Source organism: Pristiophorus japonicus, chromosome 4, assembly GCF_044704955.1.
Source record: "Pristiophorus japonicus isolate sPriJap1 chromosome 4, sPriJap1.hap1, whole genome shotgun sequence".
NCBI classification, from domain to species: domain Eukaryota; kingdom Metazoa; phylum Chordata; class Chondrichthyes; family Pristiophoridae; genus Pristiophorus; species Pristiophorus japonicus.
In genome coordinates, this window is record NC_091980.1 from 55,976,197 (window position 1) to 55,994,688 (window position 18,492).

General features: G+C 41.7%; 1 protein-coding gene across 7 annotated transcripts in view; it reads right to left on the minus strand.

Moving 5' to 3' along the window:
* Positions 1-18,492, minus strand: part of sar1b (secretion associated, Ras related GTPase 1B) — a 36,736-nt gene that overhangs the window by 10,445 nt on the left and 7,799 nt on the right. For all 7 annotated transcript variants that reach the window (XM_070878218.1, XM_070878213.1, XM_070878216.1 and 4 more), the window contains 4 exons: positions 12,090-12,177; positions 7,572-7,691; positions 3,565-3,630; positions 3,352-3,455 (listed from right to left, as the gene is read on the minus strand). In XM_070878218.1, the coding sequence (XP_070734319.1) occupies positions 3,352-3,455; positions 3,565-3,630; positions 7,572-7,691; positions 12,090-12,159 (360 nt within the window). In that variant the 5' untranslated portion in view covers positions 12,160-12,177. The remainder of the gene's footprint in view (positions 1-3,351; positions 3,456-3,564; positions 3,631-7,571; positions 7,692-12,089; positions 12,178-18,492) is intronic.

An 18,492-nucleotide genomic window follows, 5' to 3' on the forward strand; every position in this document is an offset into this window, starting at 1 on the left:
TCAAAAAGTGTGTGTGTAAGCAGTTCCAGTCGCCGTATTTTTTGGTAATGTGCCAGGCTTCAACACTGAAACTGCCTATGTAAACAGCTATAATTGAAAATTTTCACTAGATCACTCGCAATAGAACCCTGAAATACAATTTCATGAGCCTCTGTTAATTCTTCCCCCTTTGGACGTACCCAGTTAGATCCTGGCACTTTGTCTTCCTTTAGCTGAACTAATTTCTGTAATAATTTCCTTTTATTTATGGTATCTCTCATCTTGCTTTTAACCAATTCAGGATTTATTTCCTCTCAATATCCTTCTGTTTTATAAACAGTGATATGAAGTATTTGTTAAGTAACCCTGCCAATCTCCATTTATCGCTACTAAATTGCTAACCTTTCCTCTCAGGGTCCCACCTCAAATTTAATAATTCCCCTTTTACTGATATATTTATAGAATACAGTTTTCTGTTCTTTCTAAACAAAAGTTGAGATTCTCACCTTGCTTTCCTTATCTCTCTCGCTTTATTTACCTCATTTGTTAATTTTGCTGATCATTTTCAGCATTCTATACAAATTGGACATTCCCTCTTCAACTTTAGTTTCTTTTTAATTTCTTAATTTATCTATGGCACCCTGTAACTTGAACTACTCATTTTGAATAGAATATAAAAAAGTCCATTCTGCACAACTGCAATTTCCTTTTAAAAAATCCCTTTGATGATCTACAGTCCTATGTATCAATTTTTGTCTTTCAATCTCACCCCAGCTAGCTCACTCATCTTCCTAAAATCTGCTCTATTCCAATCTTGTGCCCTTGTTTTTGAACTAATTTGTTCTCTTTCTATTTGTACTTTATTATGGTCATTGCTTCCAAGGTGCTCACCCACATATAACTTACCGACATGATCAATTTTGTTACAGATTGAGCGTCCAAAATCTGGAGTTCTGGAATCCGGAATGTTCCAGAATCCGGACCGAGTGGTGGCAGGGTCGTCTGAAATCCGTAAAATGTTCCGGAATCCGGACCCGCCAACCTCGAGGTCCCGCCGCCGCCCGACCTCGGGCCTCGCCTCGCCGGCCCGCCCGTACACCTCCTCGGGCCGCGGGTCCCCCGCCCAAACTCCTCGCCGGCGGCGGGGCTGCGGCCGATGACCTCATCGCCCGGCGAACACTACCCCCGACAACCACCCCCATGCTGAGGTTCCGAAATTCAGAAATACCCGAACCTGGGCTCGGGTTTTTCTGGATTCGTGACGTCAGAAAGATGTTCCAAAATCTGGCAAAATGCAAAATCCGGAATGGCCTCAGTCCAGAGTTCCAGATTTAGGGCGCTACACCTGTACTAATAACTAGATCTAGTAACACTGTACCCCTTCTAGGCATATGAATATACTGCCTGAGAAAGGAGTCCTGCACATATTTTAGAAATTCCATTCCTTTTCTGTTTACTCTCTCCTTGTTCCAATCAACAAGTGGTTAATTAAAAACCTCAAGAACAATCACTTTGTTATTCCGACTCATCACCTGGATCGGTCTACAGATTTCCTGCTCCATTTCCCTCCCACAATTTGGAGTAGTACCTCACAAATGTAACAATCCCTTTTTATCTTTGATCTTTAACCATACGGACTTTCATACATTGTTGGTTCCATGTGGACCACAATAACTGGGCTGCTCTCCTTCCCCTTCTATCATCTTACTCAGGTTTTCCTTATCCCAGTAACTGGCATACAGCAAAGCATCCGGGACAATGGCCTGGACAGCAAAACGCCCCCAACCCTATTGTCAGGTGTTTGATCATTTCTGCATTTTTAATTGAATTGTTAATTTCTCACACCCTTGAGCCACTTCATGTTTTTTGGTGTCATTTCACAGATCTGCCCAGAGTGCTCATTCTACCAATAGGAAGCCAATAATTCAAATTTATTGGAGGATATTTTACTCTTGGCATTCCTGCTCTTGTCTATCTCTGACCTGTGGATAGTCACTGCTGCTTCCTCTACCACTACCTACCCCTCCACTAGACTGACTACTCTCAAACTCTTGCATCAAAAACTTCTCTCCCTCCCTGTCAGCTGTGGCTCAATGCATAGTATTCTTGCTTCCGAGTTAGAAGGTTGTGGGTTCAAGTCCCACTCCAGAGACCTGAGCACAAAAATCTAGGCTGGCACTTCAGTTCAGTGCTGAGGGAGTGCTGCACTGTCAGAGGTGCCGCCTTTGGGATGAGATTTTAAACCGAGCCCCCCCATCTGCTCTCTCAGGTGGACATAAAAGACCCCATCACACTATTTGGAGGAAGAGCAGGGGAACTATCCTTGGTGTCCTCGCCACTATTTATCCCTCAAATCAACATAACAAAAACAGATTTTCTGGTAATTATCACATTGCTGTTTGTGGGAGCTTGCTTGCACAAATTGGCTGTCACATTTCCTATACTATAACAAAGACTACACTCCAAAAGTACTTCATTGGCTATAAAGCACTTTGGGGTGTCTGGTGGTCGTGAAAGGCTCGATATAAATTCAAGTCTTTCGTTCCTTTTCTGATGTGTCAGATTGTCTCCTACTCTGCCTGAAGTTTCGAGATCGTGAGCTCAAGTGATTTCAGTTGGAGACACTTGCCAATTGGAAATGTTGGAGTTACCGTCTGCTACTCAAACTCCCAAATCCTAAAAAAAGCTTTCTTGTGCTGCCATTCTTACTATAAATGTTAACTTGAGTTTGAAGTTTATATTCTTTACCGACTTGTATTTAAACTTAACTACTCTGTTCCTCCTTCCCGTCAAGCTCCATCCTCACACTCTAGCCAAATTCTCAATTTAGAAATACTACTCGCACTCTGATACCAGCTTACTCTGTGGTGTGCTCTCTGATTGGTCCTTTGTTTGGGCTGAGTTAGTTGAACCGAGCAGGAGAGGCAAGGGAGAACCACATTGGGTTTCACTGTTCCCACGCTGGATGTAATCACCCCAAGTTTCCCACTCTATGTCACTGTCTCCTGAAAGGTGTGCATACTGGGATGTTGGATGAGGATCGCATCAGGCCTGGCTATGCCTCAACAGTCAACCTCCCCACCTAAACTCACTGTTCAGTATCACAGAGAAAGAAAGATCACTCGGGTGAAGTAGTGCAGTGCATTACTGTCCATGGAAAATTAGTCCCAACCTGATTTTCACCTTCAGGATGGGAGGGGTAAGGGAGTAAAGGAAAAATCATTGATGTAATTATGTGATAGAAATTGTATTCACACTGTGTATAGTTACCAAATATACCTTGTGCTGAAAGATTTAAATGCATTTTAACATGTTCGAATTCTTTAAAGAATCTTGTATACAGACAGGTATTCTAACTAAAAGTTTGCTTACGTCGAGTTCTGCTTTAGATTCTGCCAGACGCTCACAGTCTGCACAGTCAACCAGGAAGACAATAGCATTGATAGCAGGGAGGTAGTTTTTCCAGACTCTGCGGGCTTTGGGAAAATAAAAAAAAAAGAGAAAAAATTGAAGACACCATAAAAGTTGCAATGATTGTTTCTTTAAAAAAAATCTTTTAAAAAAGCATCAAAAACAGATCTGTACCTTGTGCATGGCCACCCAGGTCAAAAGTAGTAAAAGTCATCCCAGCAATCGTCAGCTCTTCTGAGGCTATGGTAGAAACAAAGCGCTGGTTATTTATCTGCACATTAACATAGAAGTTACATTTAGCAATAATTGTACAATATGTTTAAAACTTCAGTAACTATCTGCACACTGAAGCACACACAACAATGGAGTAAATTACAATTTGAAGTAACCATTCGTAATTTTTGAGAATGATTTATGATCCCCCATATCATTGCGTGCCGAAATGTTTTAATAAAATATACCAGCAGATCTCCTATGGTATTGCTCGTGTTAAGTCTAATGTTCTGCTGGGGTGTTATACATGTAATACACAATGATGAATCTGTATTTAATTTAGCCTGTCTTCTGTTAAAATCACTGTGGCAAATTGGATTTTTTCTGGATTGCCAGAGTTAATTTTTTTAAATTAAAAACCTATTTCTGTAATGGTAGATTCAGCATTTGTTTTTAATAATAAGCTAGCAGTTTGACAGCAGGCTGCTTTACTATGTTGATTTGAATTATTAATTAGCTATATAGAAGTAGGGTTGTTATGCACAATCCCAAATACTTCAGGCCATGAGAAAATCACTCATTACCATACCCAAGGGTCCAGGTGTTGCTTCATTCCGCTCGTATCGAGGGGCAGCGGGGGAGGGGCAACTTAATTAACGCAGAGACACTGGGGAGAGCCTTGCTCACACATCAAAGGGTAGGATTTTACCTCTGGGTAGTGGCTGTAATTCAAATCCTTCCATGGCCTCGTCCTTTCCTATCTCTAATCTCCTTCAACCCCACAACCCTCCCCGCCCGAGACAGCTGCGCTCCTCTAATTCTGCCCTCTTGAGCATCCCTGATCATAATCGCTCAACCATTGGTGGCTGTGCCTTCTATTGCCTAGGCTCCAAGTTCTGGAATTCCCTGCCTAAACCTCTCCACCTCTCTTTCCTCCTTCAAGACGCTCCTTAAAACCTACCTCTTTGACTAAAAGCATTTGGTTACCTGTCCTAATTTCTCCTTTTGTGGCCCTAATTTCTTGTCTCATAATACTCCTGTGAAGCGTCTTGGGACTTTTCACTACGTTAAAAGCACTATATAAATACAAGTTGTTGTTGTTGTTATTTAACTAGCTATTAGTCAGAAAATAGTGCATTCTAGATCTAATGATGCCAACGGGAGTGACTTGACACTGAACCCGAGAATATATTACAACAATGCCTACACTTCAAAAATACTCCATTGGCTGTAAAGCACTTTGGAACGTCTCAAGGTTGTGAAAGGCACTATATTAATGCGTCTTTTTTTCTTTAGCTGTTGTAAGTAGCACAAGTCTGCAGTCACTCAGTGGTTAGTTGCTGCGGAAGATGAAAGTTTGCAGATTGGAAGGCACTTGTAAATATCTCCATACTTGTAAATATCTTAGTCAGTCTACATACTTCCCTCACTAACAGCAAATAATCTACAATTGATCTCAACATGAAATGACTGCCTTTTCAATATATAATTGTGACACTTTGAAGTGTGACAACATTCTGAAAACTTTGATACACGACTGAATCTCCTGTGATGCTGCTCAGGCTAAGTCACAAGATACACTATTTTAATGGGACAGCAACATTATACCATGTAAAATACAATATATTATACTGCTGATAAAGTTTAGGTAGAATTTCTAGTGGCCAGTACATTAAACGATCAGGCTAACCCTAACCCTAACCAGATGCTGGATTAGTTTGTGGGAATGCCAGCTCAAGGACACTGAAACCTAAAGAGAGGGGAGAAGAAAAAAAAACTAGGTTCCTAGTTCCAATTGCTATCTCGTGATCTCTCCTGGAAATGCATATATGGACTTTGGGCATGAACAGGAATGAATTCAGTTTTAATGTTCTTGTAATTAATGTTCAAGTTCACAATCAAGCAAGGTGCTGGAGGGTCACCAGTATCCATAGAACCATATCCCAACAGCAGTCACTGCCTTCAGGAAATGACTGGGTAGAAAAAGGGCAGAAAAACTAAACAAAAATTAAAAAGAAGACACATTTTATATGGATTGTGTTAACGTACGAAAAATGTGAGTTGTTTCTGAAAAAAATGTTTTTTGCATTAGTGATAGAGAAAAACACTCTTTTTGTGATGCATTCTCCAGTGGATTGAAGCACTAACCAGAATCCACAAAATTAGCACATTGAGACATTGCAAGAAGCAATCGGTCAACATCCACAGAAATACACAAAAAAGTGAAGTTCAGTTGAGCCTTTATGTAAAAATCCCTCTACAAATACATCAAACACTGCTTATCGATAAGGGAATAAGGGGAGCAGGCAGGGAAGTGAATCCATGATCAGATCAGCCATGATTGTATTAAACGTGGAGCAGGCTCAAGGGGCCATATGGCTATTCCTGCTCCTATTTCTTATGTTCTTATGTTCTAAGTCCACTGAGGTACTAAATAAGTGCCATTGGCAGTTAAAGTCAGAGAATTCCACTCCCCTGTCATGAACTCACTGCAGAACTACAGGGGAACTCTGCAGAAAATGTTTCACTTTAGGCGTTTCTGACTAGCAGTAGGAAAAGCAGACAACAAAATGTAGGAATAAGAGAGGACTGGGACCAAGGGCAGATTGATGTATGCAAATACCTCCCTGAGGAAGAAAACCCAGAAAATTCAGTGAGTGTAGAATTAGCCTCCTAAGGGATGCATGACAATAGAACTCAGTAAATAGATATTTATAACATTGAGTTATAAAACTGGACATAAATCCAGGTTCTCTTTGAATGTGACCTTGCTGGAAGATCAGTGTCAAATGTTATGCACAGTTTTAAATTAAAAATAATACTTGAACAGAGGAGTGTTGTTCTCTTGACTTGCCCTATTACTCATCAATCTAAATGGATTTTTGTACATTTACTCATGTCTTTTAGTCACCACTTGCAATCTTGTTGAACTGTTGAAAACTGGGAGTGAATATTATATATAGAAGTTCCTCAGGCAAGATCAGAAACTTCTATTCCAGTGACATATATTGGAAGCGCTGTCCAGTTCTAATGCGACACGTGGAGGGGCGGGGCGTACAAAACGTCTGCTATCACTAACCAACAGTTGTACATTAGAACACAACAGCATATCAGATTACGGAGTGCCCAGTAGCAGTACAAATACCCCCTGTACTATATAGGACAGAAGGAGCAATCAGCAGAATATAATTCTCCAATTCATTACATCTGAAGTGCTTCAGGATTTTCTGTGTGACGTAATAAGGCACTATATAAATGCAAGTCCTTGCTTTCATATAAAGAAAACAGATGTAAAGGAAATTCAATGTAATCGTGAATTGTTATGCTAGCGTGGGTTACGACATCCTTGAAAACCAATGATTTCATTATTACTTTTTAAAGTTCCCCTCACAATCCCATCCCATATAATTTTCATGCAAATATACTATAAACAAGATACAGTTTTCTATAGACCATTGGGTGCAGTGGGTCAGCACACCATCCTTTCACTCCATAAACCAGTTAGACTCTAGCCTAGGCTGATTGGCTGAAGGCCACGTCTTTCAAAGTCTGTATGAGCCCTAAGGGAAACAAAACTAGGTAGACTCAATTCAGCTATGAACAGGCACGGATCCACAGCTGAAAACTGCCCATAATATAACAGAAATTGGCAATTGCACTGGTACTTTTATAGTTGATCGATATGGGAATGGGAAAACTGACCGTTTCATTTGAGTTAACCTTGAGGCTAGGGCTAAAGCATACCGCTACAGCAATGCAATGGGAACTTTAATCTGCAACTAAATGTGCAAATTGCAGAGTGTGCTGGGAGTGCTCAATATTGACATTGATTTAGCCATTCCATTTCTTGCATGGATATCACTCAACTTGAAGAGCATAAAAAATTCAAAGAAACAAACGTATAAATCGATATTTTCTTGCAATCACAATCCCAAGAAGAATGAATCTTTGATGAATATGCAACTTACTTGGATGTAGCGTTGGCACATGTTGTGCCAGTCTATCATCTTTGAGCATATGCAACAGTGTCGTCTTTCCAGCATTGTCCAGTCCTAGAAATACTAATTTTCCTGATTTCTTGTACAGTCCTAGAATCAATAAACAACTATGTCAACATTACAAAATCACATCTTGTAAGTAAAAGCTATGTAGCAACACACATCTCGATACAAAAATGTATGAAAAGCAAATACTTGGCTGCATACTTACCAGAACAGAATGGTTCAGGATGACATAGGGCCTATAGTACAAATTAACGGGTAATTTGATTGTTTCGTCACACTACAATATTCTACTTCGGGATGTGAAGCTGCCACAAGCGCTATTTTGCATCTTTCACTCAACATCCTGCCCCCAAGAAATTGTACAACTGGATGGGATGGGGGTGCTGCATTCATTTTGCCTGCCCCTTTTAGAGAGAAGTTCCTACTTTCCACTCTAGGCTTCTCACAGGTGACCAGAGTTTCTTGTTTGGAAGAAATCACAGGCATACTATCATGTAAAGATGCCAGGGTATTTCAAATTGCAATTTTAGGTAGTAATATTGGCATCAGATAAACAGATTCACCAGGGGCATGGTGTTACAAGTGGTCTTTTTTAAATATGTAGAGGCTTTGAATCAAGGGTGTTGCGAACTGCAAATTCCATGACCTCACAGGACTCCCTCATGCTTCACTCACACGTTTGCTGCTTGAATGACAACATTCTTCCTTAATCAGTCTGATTAATTCCTATTGGACTTTACAAGGTACATGGGCGAGGTAACCTTGTCCCTAGTCCTGTACAGCTAGGGTAGGTTTCCAAGTCACCTTCATTACAAGTACATTTATAATTCAGATGCTAGATACTAGAAGCATGAGCTGCAATAGGTCAAATGGCCTTCTCATACTTGGCTTCAAATTCCAACTTTCCCATACTAGTGATGCACATCACCTGTACAAATGGCAAAAGGAAAAGATTTACATTTATTTGGCCCCTTTCATGATGTTCCAAAGCGGTTTACAGCCAATTAAGAACTTTTGAAGTGCAGTTACTGTTGTAATGCAGGAAACACGGCAGCCAACTTGCACACAGCAAACTCCCACAAATAGCGAATACACCGGGGATAATGCCTCTGCCCTTCTTTGAAATAGCGCCATGGGATTTTTTACGTTGACCTGAGAGAGCAGACGGGGCCTCGGTTTAACTTCTCACCCAAAAGATGGCATCTCTGACAGTGCAGCACTCCCTCAATACTGCACTGAAGTATTAGTCTAGATTTTTGTGCTCAAATCTCCGAAGTGGGTCTTGAACCCACAACCTTGACTCCGAGGCACAGCTCCAAGGGTTTGCAATTGGAAATACACACACCGCACTTAGAAATTTAAAGCCAAAGGTTTTGCTGCATGCTTGGCCAGAGAAACTTTCGCAATAAGTAGACTTAAAAGAAATTCTGAATTGCTCAGCAGGACATTTCAAACACAATTTATACAAGTGATTGCTTTTCCATAGAGCTTTAAATCCGGGGAAATCTGCCAACAGTACATAAACACAGGTAAAAGCCAGTGCATATACAGTGAAAAAAACCACTATAGTGATGCACTTGTTCTTTATTTGTTCATGGAATGTAGGCGCGCTGCGAAGACCAGCATTTATTGCCCATCCCCAATTGCCCTTGAGCAGGTGGTGGTGGTAATCCACCTTCTTGAACCGCTGCAGTCAGTGTGGTGAAGGTACTCCCACAGTGCTGTTAGGGAGAGAGTTCCAGGATTTTGACCCAGTGATGAAAAAGAAACGGCGATATACTTCCAAGTCAAGATGGTGTGTAACTTGGAGGGGAACGTGGAGGTAATGGCGTTCTCATGCGCCTGCTGTATTGTACACCCAGAGTACATTCTGTGCCCTTGCTACTCTCAGTGCTTCTTCCAAGTGGTGTTCAACATGGAGGAGTGTAATAAGACTCATAAATTGGTCACATACACCAAATAGAAAACCAGCAAATCACAGTTTCTATAAAGCTTGATGTTCCCGGGATCATAAGCATTTGGCAGTAATCACCATTACACGCGATGTGTTAATACCTGACACACCCAATTCATCGTATATAAAGTTGCTCAACAAGTTTGGACACAACATGATGACGTAACAAAACCGTCTATTTGCCCTCTAATGATTACAAAATGAATCAAGTTTCAGTGCATGAAATAACCTAGAAAAGAGTGAGCATCAAACTCTAAGGGAACGCTCAGAAAAAATAACTATCGGGACTGCAGCATCAAATAAACCTACTGGGTTTCTAGGAGGTTCTCCTTCTCAAGGAGTTTCCGTACGGACTGGGGGGGGGGGGGGGGGTGGAATTTCAGGGCCATTACTTCTCGAGGAATCCCCAGAGGAGACATTTTGGGAAATTTTCTAATTTCTGGATATATTTTTGCTGCAACCATTTATACCTCCTCTGGGCCCATCTTTTGTTTCTATACTTGTCCTATTACCATCCCCTTTTGTCATCACCTTTGAGTAATTTGTCATGTTAGCACTTGTCCCTAATTATTTGCAGAATATTGAAAATGTTTCTTTTATATGGTTGATGCTGAGCAGATTCCTTAGATTTTAAAAATATTTTCCACAAAGTAGCCACTACAATCATTGCAAATTGGTGGCATGTTGAAGGAATGGTTGCTGTTTAATACTCTGTACCTTCATGATGTAAAGAATATCAGATGCTTGCTAGTAAACTGCAGGGCCATAATCCAATTTCCTGGTTGGGAGGGGATTGTGGAGGGAAACTTGGGATGATATTAAGCTTGCGCCTTATTAGTCACAGCCTTATTAGCAGAGCTGGTCTCCAGTCGTCTTAGTTAATCCTTGCCACTGGACCAAGACCTAGCTTTGTCAAGCCCGTGTGGTGGCTGACGTGCAATGGTCATCACACGTCTGTGCGTGGATTTTTTTTTTTAACATCTTCCACCCCCTCAATTGGAGTTCAGGACTTGAATATCATGTCCATCATTGAAACACCTGTGACCTCGTGTGGAAGCAAGTCATCCTCGTTCGAGGGACCACCTTTGATTGTCATTTAAATCACTACTACACTCCACCCTATCAAAACTATTCCTCAAACTATTTTTTTTGTTTGCATTTTTATTTCTTGAAGTTATCCTCGACTCCAGAGGACTGCCTAAGAGGAGAAGATCAGAATTATTAAACCATTAAACAGTTGGCTAGTCTTCATAGAACAGGGAAAGAACACATGTACTTCTTAACCCCGAAATATATATCCTAGAATAATATGGGATCTCTTCTCCCCAGTCACATCATTCCAGGAAATTACATGACCTTGTCTCCATACTCCTCAGCAAGTCACTAATTGTTGTTTGAATAAGGTGCTGTTAAGGGAACTGTGTTATGTGGGATGGCACAATTATGCAAGGAAACACACGCTAATCTAGATGTTCTCCTTGGAATCCTCCCTGACAACAGGCATCAGATGCAGATCAGAGATACTCAGCTGATAGAAGAAATAAAAATGCAAACAAAAAAAAAAGTTAAAAATAGCAGATTCTGTCTTCAGATTACTTTTCAGTCATATTTCTGGCTGTCTCCGGAATGGGATTAGTATTGAGAATCTATGGAGCTGCTGGAGCACTGAGCGGCCAGGTGCCTATATGCCCGGCCTGGAAATCGGCACAGTCCCGGCGTGCAAGGCCATCAGCAGGCCAAGGCCATTAGAGGGAGCAATTTGCGGTGGCATGCCACTTCAGGGAGCAGTGTGTGCTGCTGCAGGAGGGCGACAGCTGACTGCAGTGCGGGCAGGTACAGCAGAAGTGGCGTGCTTAGGGCGAAGGAGCAGCAAGAGCTCGTAGAGGGATGCGATCGGGGCCCAGGAGAGGCGAGGGCCCAGCCCACACTGCGATATGTGTGCGCACCAGGTCTGTGCAGCAGAGCTGGTCTCCAGTCGCCTTGGTTAATCCTTGCCACTGGACCAAGACCTAGCTCTGTCAAGCCCGTGTGCAACAGCCACCACACATTTAAAAAGTCCACACAGAGGCATCTTCCACCATCAAAACGTAGCTCGGGATCCAGAATATTAGGTCCTTCATTGAAACACCTGTGAACTCATCCCTTTTCGGCGTGGAAGCAAGTCATCTTCGTTTCAAGGGACTGCCTATGATGATGACACACTAAGAGGTTGAGGACAGAAAGAAATGATCTGTCAACACATGAAAAACAATGAGAGGTACAAGAAGCAATCAAAAAAGCTGATGGAATGTCGACCATTGCCTTAAGCTGCTTATTTCTATAAATGCATTTGAATCATGCTTCTGGGCAATACAGAGAACATTTTTGTGGAAGGGGAGGAAGAAGGAAAATAAAAAATAATCAGAGTGAGGATGCATGACCACATGGCAAATATTGCATCTATAATCGTAAATCATATATAATAACCCCTTTATATTTTATCTGTGAACTTACCTGAAGTTTACAGTTTATATAACAGGAAATCTTACCTAGAAACTGAAGTGCACTACAGAAACTATTAGTGAAACCATTATAAATCCATTCAAAAAAGGAGGTCATATCCGGGTCTTACGGAATCTGAAAAGTAAAAAGAAATGAAGATATATTATATAGAGCAGACTGTGTACAGTACACGGGAGCTTCAGCAACACACTGTCTCAATTACAGCTGGGCAGCACACAACATTCTAAAATCTTCTGAAAAATAATCTAGAGAATTTAAAATGTTTGAGTTCTGAGGCTTGTTCAAAACAAAAAAAACATACTTTTCTTATTTTCCAACCAGTTTTATTTTTAGAAGCAAACCTTCATTTTCAGTCACCTCTTCATACACACTGGAACCATCCCTATTTAATGGCAAGCCCTGGCTGCATCTGTACTTTTAAAGCTTACGCCAGTTCTCTATTTAAAAAAAATATATTGTTGTCAGGACAGATATTAGGTTCCAAACAGCCAGGATCATGCATCATACCTTTAGTGTAGTGCCATAAACTCGAATCAGTATTTAAAAAAAATTAAATCACAAACATAAATCCTGCTGCTAGGAAAATGCCAAGTATCAGTAATGTAATGATTGCTTTAGCTTGAATGAGCATTGTTTAGTTCCTTAAAAAACAAGTAGAAGAAAAAACATTTGGCCTATTGAACCCACTTCTTCCAGCAGACCATGTAAAATCTGCACTGCTGTTTACGCTCCTCGACTGTACTCAATCTCCTGAAGGACGTGTATAACCTCAAGCTACAACTTCAAAAATGGAATTCAAGAATTTCTCCCCAACTCCCAAGGCAACTGAGTGAATCCTAAATTCTAATACCTGTTTATCTATTTTTTCATTACTGTAGCCAACAACCAAATGCAGCTCCTTAATTCGTACTTCAATAATAGCATGAAGCATCCCAGCTTTTACTAGGGGGGGGCAGGGGGAAGAGAACAACTTCTTGTTCACACTACAAAGCTGAAGGTGACTGAAGCCACTAAGTCTGCAGATGAAACCTGCTGCTCATTAGAAATATTTGACAATTTTTTGGTAACGCAAGCACAGATACAGGGCTTCCTCCATCATCATTAGTATCCAGATGATAAAAATATATAAACTGTGACTGCTGGAAATCTAGAACACAAACAGAAAATGCTGGAAATACACAACAGGTGCAATGGCATTTTCTGCAGTTGTTCAAGATGCAGGCAGTGCACAGTCCATACTGAAGACACTGGTAGGATTGTCCAAACCAGGAACCAAGAACCCGAGAGGGGCGTTTAAGATCTTTATCAAAGCATGAGACAAACTTCTGATGATGGGAGAGCCAGGATTCTGCTATAAAATGGAACTGCAATAAAAGCCTGGTGGGATATGGAAAAGATTACAATTCTCTTCAGTCATCAAATCTAGCAAGTTACAATCGTTATCATCATAGACAGTCCCTCGTATCGAGGATGACTTGCTTCCACGTCAAAAAGAGATAAGTTCACAGGTGTTTCAACGAAGGACCTAATATTCCATGTCCTGAACTACATCCTGAAGGGTGGAAGATGCCGGTGCGTGGATGTTTTTAAACGTGTGGTGGCCGTTGCACACCAACCACCACACAGGAACATCACACACACACAATACAACAAAAGCGTGTGGAGCGTCAGTCAACTTTACACCAAGTTTTGAGGAGGTGTAGCGCCGCCATTATGCTTTTAACATAACTACAAAAAACGTGAGAATCCCAACTGCCCCCATTCCTTGTGAAATGACGATAGGAACTGCACTTCCTGTTGCGCTATGCTTAAATTATTCTGACACAGTATTAGTTATGATGCAGTTGTTTAACTACAATTGCCATTAGGAATTACATAATGTGAACCCAAATGGGTTATTCTATCTCTTTTTAAATTTGAATAATTGAGGGCAAGTAAGCATTGGCATAGTAGCTAGAGCAGGGAAATGAAGTTGAAGGTCATTCATCATCTTTTATTGGAAGAGGTTTAAAATATTGGCATCACAGCAAGCAAAATTTATGTTCTCCCACACCGACCATTTTGATCAACAGGATCTAGAATGAATTCAGTCACCAACCTAACAACTACGTTTGGAGCAACACTCCGAACCTCTCGACTAGCCCAACAATACAGCGAAAGTTGATCTGATATTTTGGGGGGGGGGGGGGCGGGGAAGGATTTTAGGGCTGGAAGAAGTTTCAGGTATAGGGAGATTTAAATATGGATGCGACTGCTGCCAACGGACCGGAAGTAGTTGCACATGCACAGGCCCAGTGTTAGTTTTTTGTTTGTTGTCGCGGACTTCCCAAAATGAGGAATAAATAAGCGGATTTAGAGAATTCTGTTAGAATCGTTAATTTTTAATAAAAATCAAACTGCAAGTTTATTTTTAAAAGTTGTTGTTCGTCTTTCGAGACAGTGGTTCTTAACCTGGAAAAATCACCAGTAACATTAACCCAACCTAATAACATTAATGAAACTTTATTAGTGATGTACTTCATCACTTTTCAGATCCTCCGTCTGTTGTGGTGAAAGTTATTTTACATTTGGGTCCTGATAGTTATGCGTAGAATGCTTCTGCACAGCTTCTGGTTCATTGGCAGGAGTCACTCCATTTAAATATTAGGATGGGAATTTTCAATTTGGAGGTACTGTTGGACTGAGAACCAATGTAGGTCAGTGAGGAAGGGGTGATGGGTGAGCGGGATGTGGTGCGAGAGTGGATACAGGCTGAACTTTAACGATGGTGGAGAATGGTGGTGGAGCATGGGAGTCCAGCCAGGAATGCATTGAAATAACAAGTCTTGAGGAGACAAAGGCATGGGTTTCAGTGTCAGATGGACTGAGGTAGAAGCGGAGGTGGTAAATATTAGAGGTGAAAGCAGGCAGTCTTTGTGATGGGGACGATACAAGTTTGTATATACAGCTCGAGATCAAATTAGACGGCGAGGTTGCGAACAAGATAGTTCAGCTCAAGACAGAGGCTGTGGAGGGGGATGGAGCCAGTTATTTGCAGAGTGGGGCTTGAAAACAGTGGCTTCCTGCCCAATGTTTAGCTGGAGGAGTTTTTGGTTCATCCAAGACCAGATGTTGGACGAGCACCAGAACAATAGAGGGGTCAAGAGAGGTAGTGCTGAGTGTCATCAGTGTGCATGTAGAAGCTGACCCCATATCTGCAGATGTCACCAAGGGGAAGCATGTGATGAGGAAGGCATGGAGGCTAAGAATGGATCCTTATAGAAGTTCAGAGGTGATGATGCGGGACAGGAAGAGAAGTCGTTGATAGAGATAGTATGGCTACACTCGGAGTGGAACCAAGTAAGAGCTGTCCCATTGAGCTGGAGATGTATTAGAAGAGAATTGTGCAGTTGACCATGTTAGAAGCTACAGCAGAGGAGGGATAATGCACCACAGTGACAGTTAGAGAATGTTTTTTGTGAATTTGGTTTGGACCATTTTGGTGCAATGGAAAAGGGAGAAATTCAAACAGGGAGTTGCAGGAATGTTGAGCAAAGATTTGGGAGATGACAACACGTTCAAGGATTTTGGAGAGGAAAGAGGGGTTAAACATGGGGCAGATGAGAGAGAAGGGGTGAAAATGTTTTTCTTTTTTAAAATGTTTTTATAAAGCGTTTGCGATTATGGAAATGTTGAAAGGGACAGTACCCAAGGAGAGGAAAGCATTTACAATGTCAACTAACATGGGTGCCAGGAATGGAAGTTGGGTGGAAATGGAATCAAGGGAGTAGGAAATGGCTCTTATGGATGAGATGAGCTTAGGGAGAGCATGAGGAGAGATGGGACAGAAACTAGAGAGATGGGGATTCAGGGCAAGGGTGTGGAGAGCCTGGGGGAAGATTTGGTTTGGAGGTCAGGGGAAAGGGAAGGGGATGGGGGAGAATGGCGGGAGCAGTAGAGGCATTAGAGTGTATGCCATCCAGTCCAATATTTCCCATTATACCCACACTTTTACCAATCTGGTTTCCAGTCACTAAAATTGAAAAAGCTGGCACAACCAATAAACTACAGTGGAGATCTCGCATGGCTCAACATGCACAAGTGCATTGGGCTTTGTGTTCTGGATGCTCTGCCCCGATTGCTGATAACTGATGTAGTGGGTGGGCATCGTGGTCAGCCTTTATCCGGGATCCCTGTTCACAAAAACTCTTTCCCTCCCTCATCAGAATCCTAGTTCCCATTTCCTTCCTCCTTGTTTGATATCCCCGTTCTTACTGCACTATCTATTTTTGGATGGGATCTGCGGTTTGCAGAATAGGACACTTCTAGAAAACCCAACAATACTGCTTTCAGATTTAGCAATGTCACTTTCTTTCTTTCACGTAATGAAAGAATTCAGATTATACTGTTATTTGTTGGGTGAGGACACAGATGTAGAATGTGTTCTTTTGGGGGGGAGGGGGAAAGAAAAGGGATGTGCTTCCACAGCTGTACTTGATGTGTGTTGTGTTTTTTCTTGGGTTGGGTTCTTGCAGCCTACATGCTGGTTCATCGGTCCTACATTTGTAGTTAAAGGCATTCATCTCAGTGTGAACATATGCAGTGCATTTTATTTCTTGCTGCTCGCAATAGGTGATACCTCTCTGGACTGCACCACCGACTGCTGTACTTTTGTTGGGATGATTTGTATGTGTGCACAAATCGTTGAAGGTGGCAGGGCAGGTAGAAAAAGTTAAAAGTGATTACGGGATCCTGGGCTTCACAAAGAGATATAGAGTACAAAAGTGTAGAAATTATGAGCCTGTATAAAACACTGGTTTGGCCCCAACTGGAGTACTGTGTCCAATTCTGAGCACCACACTTTAGGAAGGATGTGAAGGCCTTGGAGAAAGTGCAGAAAAGATTTACGAGAATGATTCCAGGAATGAGGGACTTCAGTTACGTTGATAGACTAGAGAAACTGGGGTTGTTCTCTTTGGAGCAAAGATTGAGGAGACTTGATAGAAGTGTTCAAAACCATGAGGGGTCTGGAAGAGTGGAGAGAAACTGTTGAAAACCAGAGGACACAGATTTAAGGCGATTGGCAAAAGAACCAAAAGCAACATAAGGGTGGTGGAAGCAGACTCGACCATATCTTTCAAAAGGGAAGTGGATAAGTATATAAAGGAAAAATAATTGCAGGGCTACGGGGAAAGGGCAGGGGAGTGGGACTAGCTGAGAGCCAGCATGGGCTCGACGGGCTGAATGGCCTTCTTCCCTGCTGTAACCATTTTATGATTCTATGACCAATGGTGGCCATGGGTCCCGGATTCTGTCCTTCACTGATTTATGCAAGATCTCTCAATCCTTGGGCCGAGTTAGATAATGTCAGCCAGATTGGTGATGGGGCCATTACAATTGGCCTGAATAGCAACTGGCCATGGAAGGGAGGGTGGGAAATATCAGCCAGGGCTTCTGCTCCTGATCATTATCTAGTATCTTCCGCTGAGAAAGTATAAGTTTGTGGATGCCACGAAGTTAACATTACTCTCGGCTATAACAACCCATGATCTTACAAAACACTGATGCTCCGTGTCTAGCCATATGAGAAGTGTACCAGTCAGCTTCCAACGCATAGGGAACTGTATTTCAGCACAAATCACTGTTTTGTAGAGAGAAAAAAAGACAAGCTGGAAAATAATTAGATGTTGAGAGGTTGCTTCCCCTAGCTGGGAAATCTAGAACTAGGGAACGGCCATTTAGGACTGAAATGAGAAGAAATTTCTTCACTTGGAGGGTTGTGAATCTTTGGAATTCTCGACCCCGGAGGGCTGTGGATGCTCAGCCATTGAGTATATTCAAGACTGAGATCGATAGATTTTTGGGCACTAAGGGATCGGGCAGGAAAGTGGAGTTGATGTACAAGTTCAGCCATGATCTTACTGAATGGCTGGGCAGACTTGAGGGGCCGTATGGGCTACTCCTAATTCTTACGTTCTTAATTAATAGAAAAATTGAAGGATGGAGGGCAAACAACAGTGCTTTACAATTGCAGTCAGGAGGTGGAGGTTAATTTTCACTTTCATGTTTTATTTTGTAGAGCCTGGGTATCTGATTTGATTTTCAGAAACTCATGCAACTCTTGTAGCCAAAGGGATCAAATCTGCCAGTGCCTCAAAACGCACAGGTTTGCTTCACTCAGCTGCTGCAGTGCTCCATACCACTAGAGGATGCTAGAAAGCTGGTGAAATCATCAAACTACTTCGGTAGCTGAGGCAGAAATCAATCATAAGTTACGGTTTATATTTCAGTGAACTTTAGATTGGGATTTTTGCCGATGGGACATCTAACTTTTCCTACACCTCTTCTGCGCACACCAAAATTTAACATCCAAGTGGGAGTGTGTTTACGAACATGTGTCCTTGAAAAAGACAGTTTGTGCCTGCAACACACAATCAGAGCGATGAAATA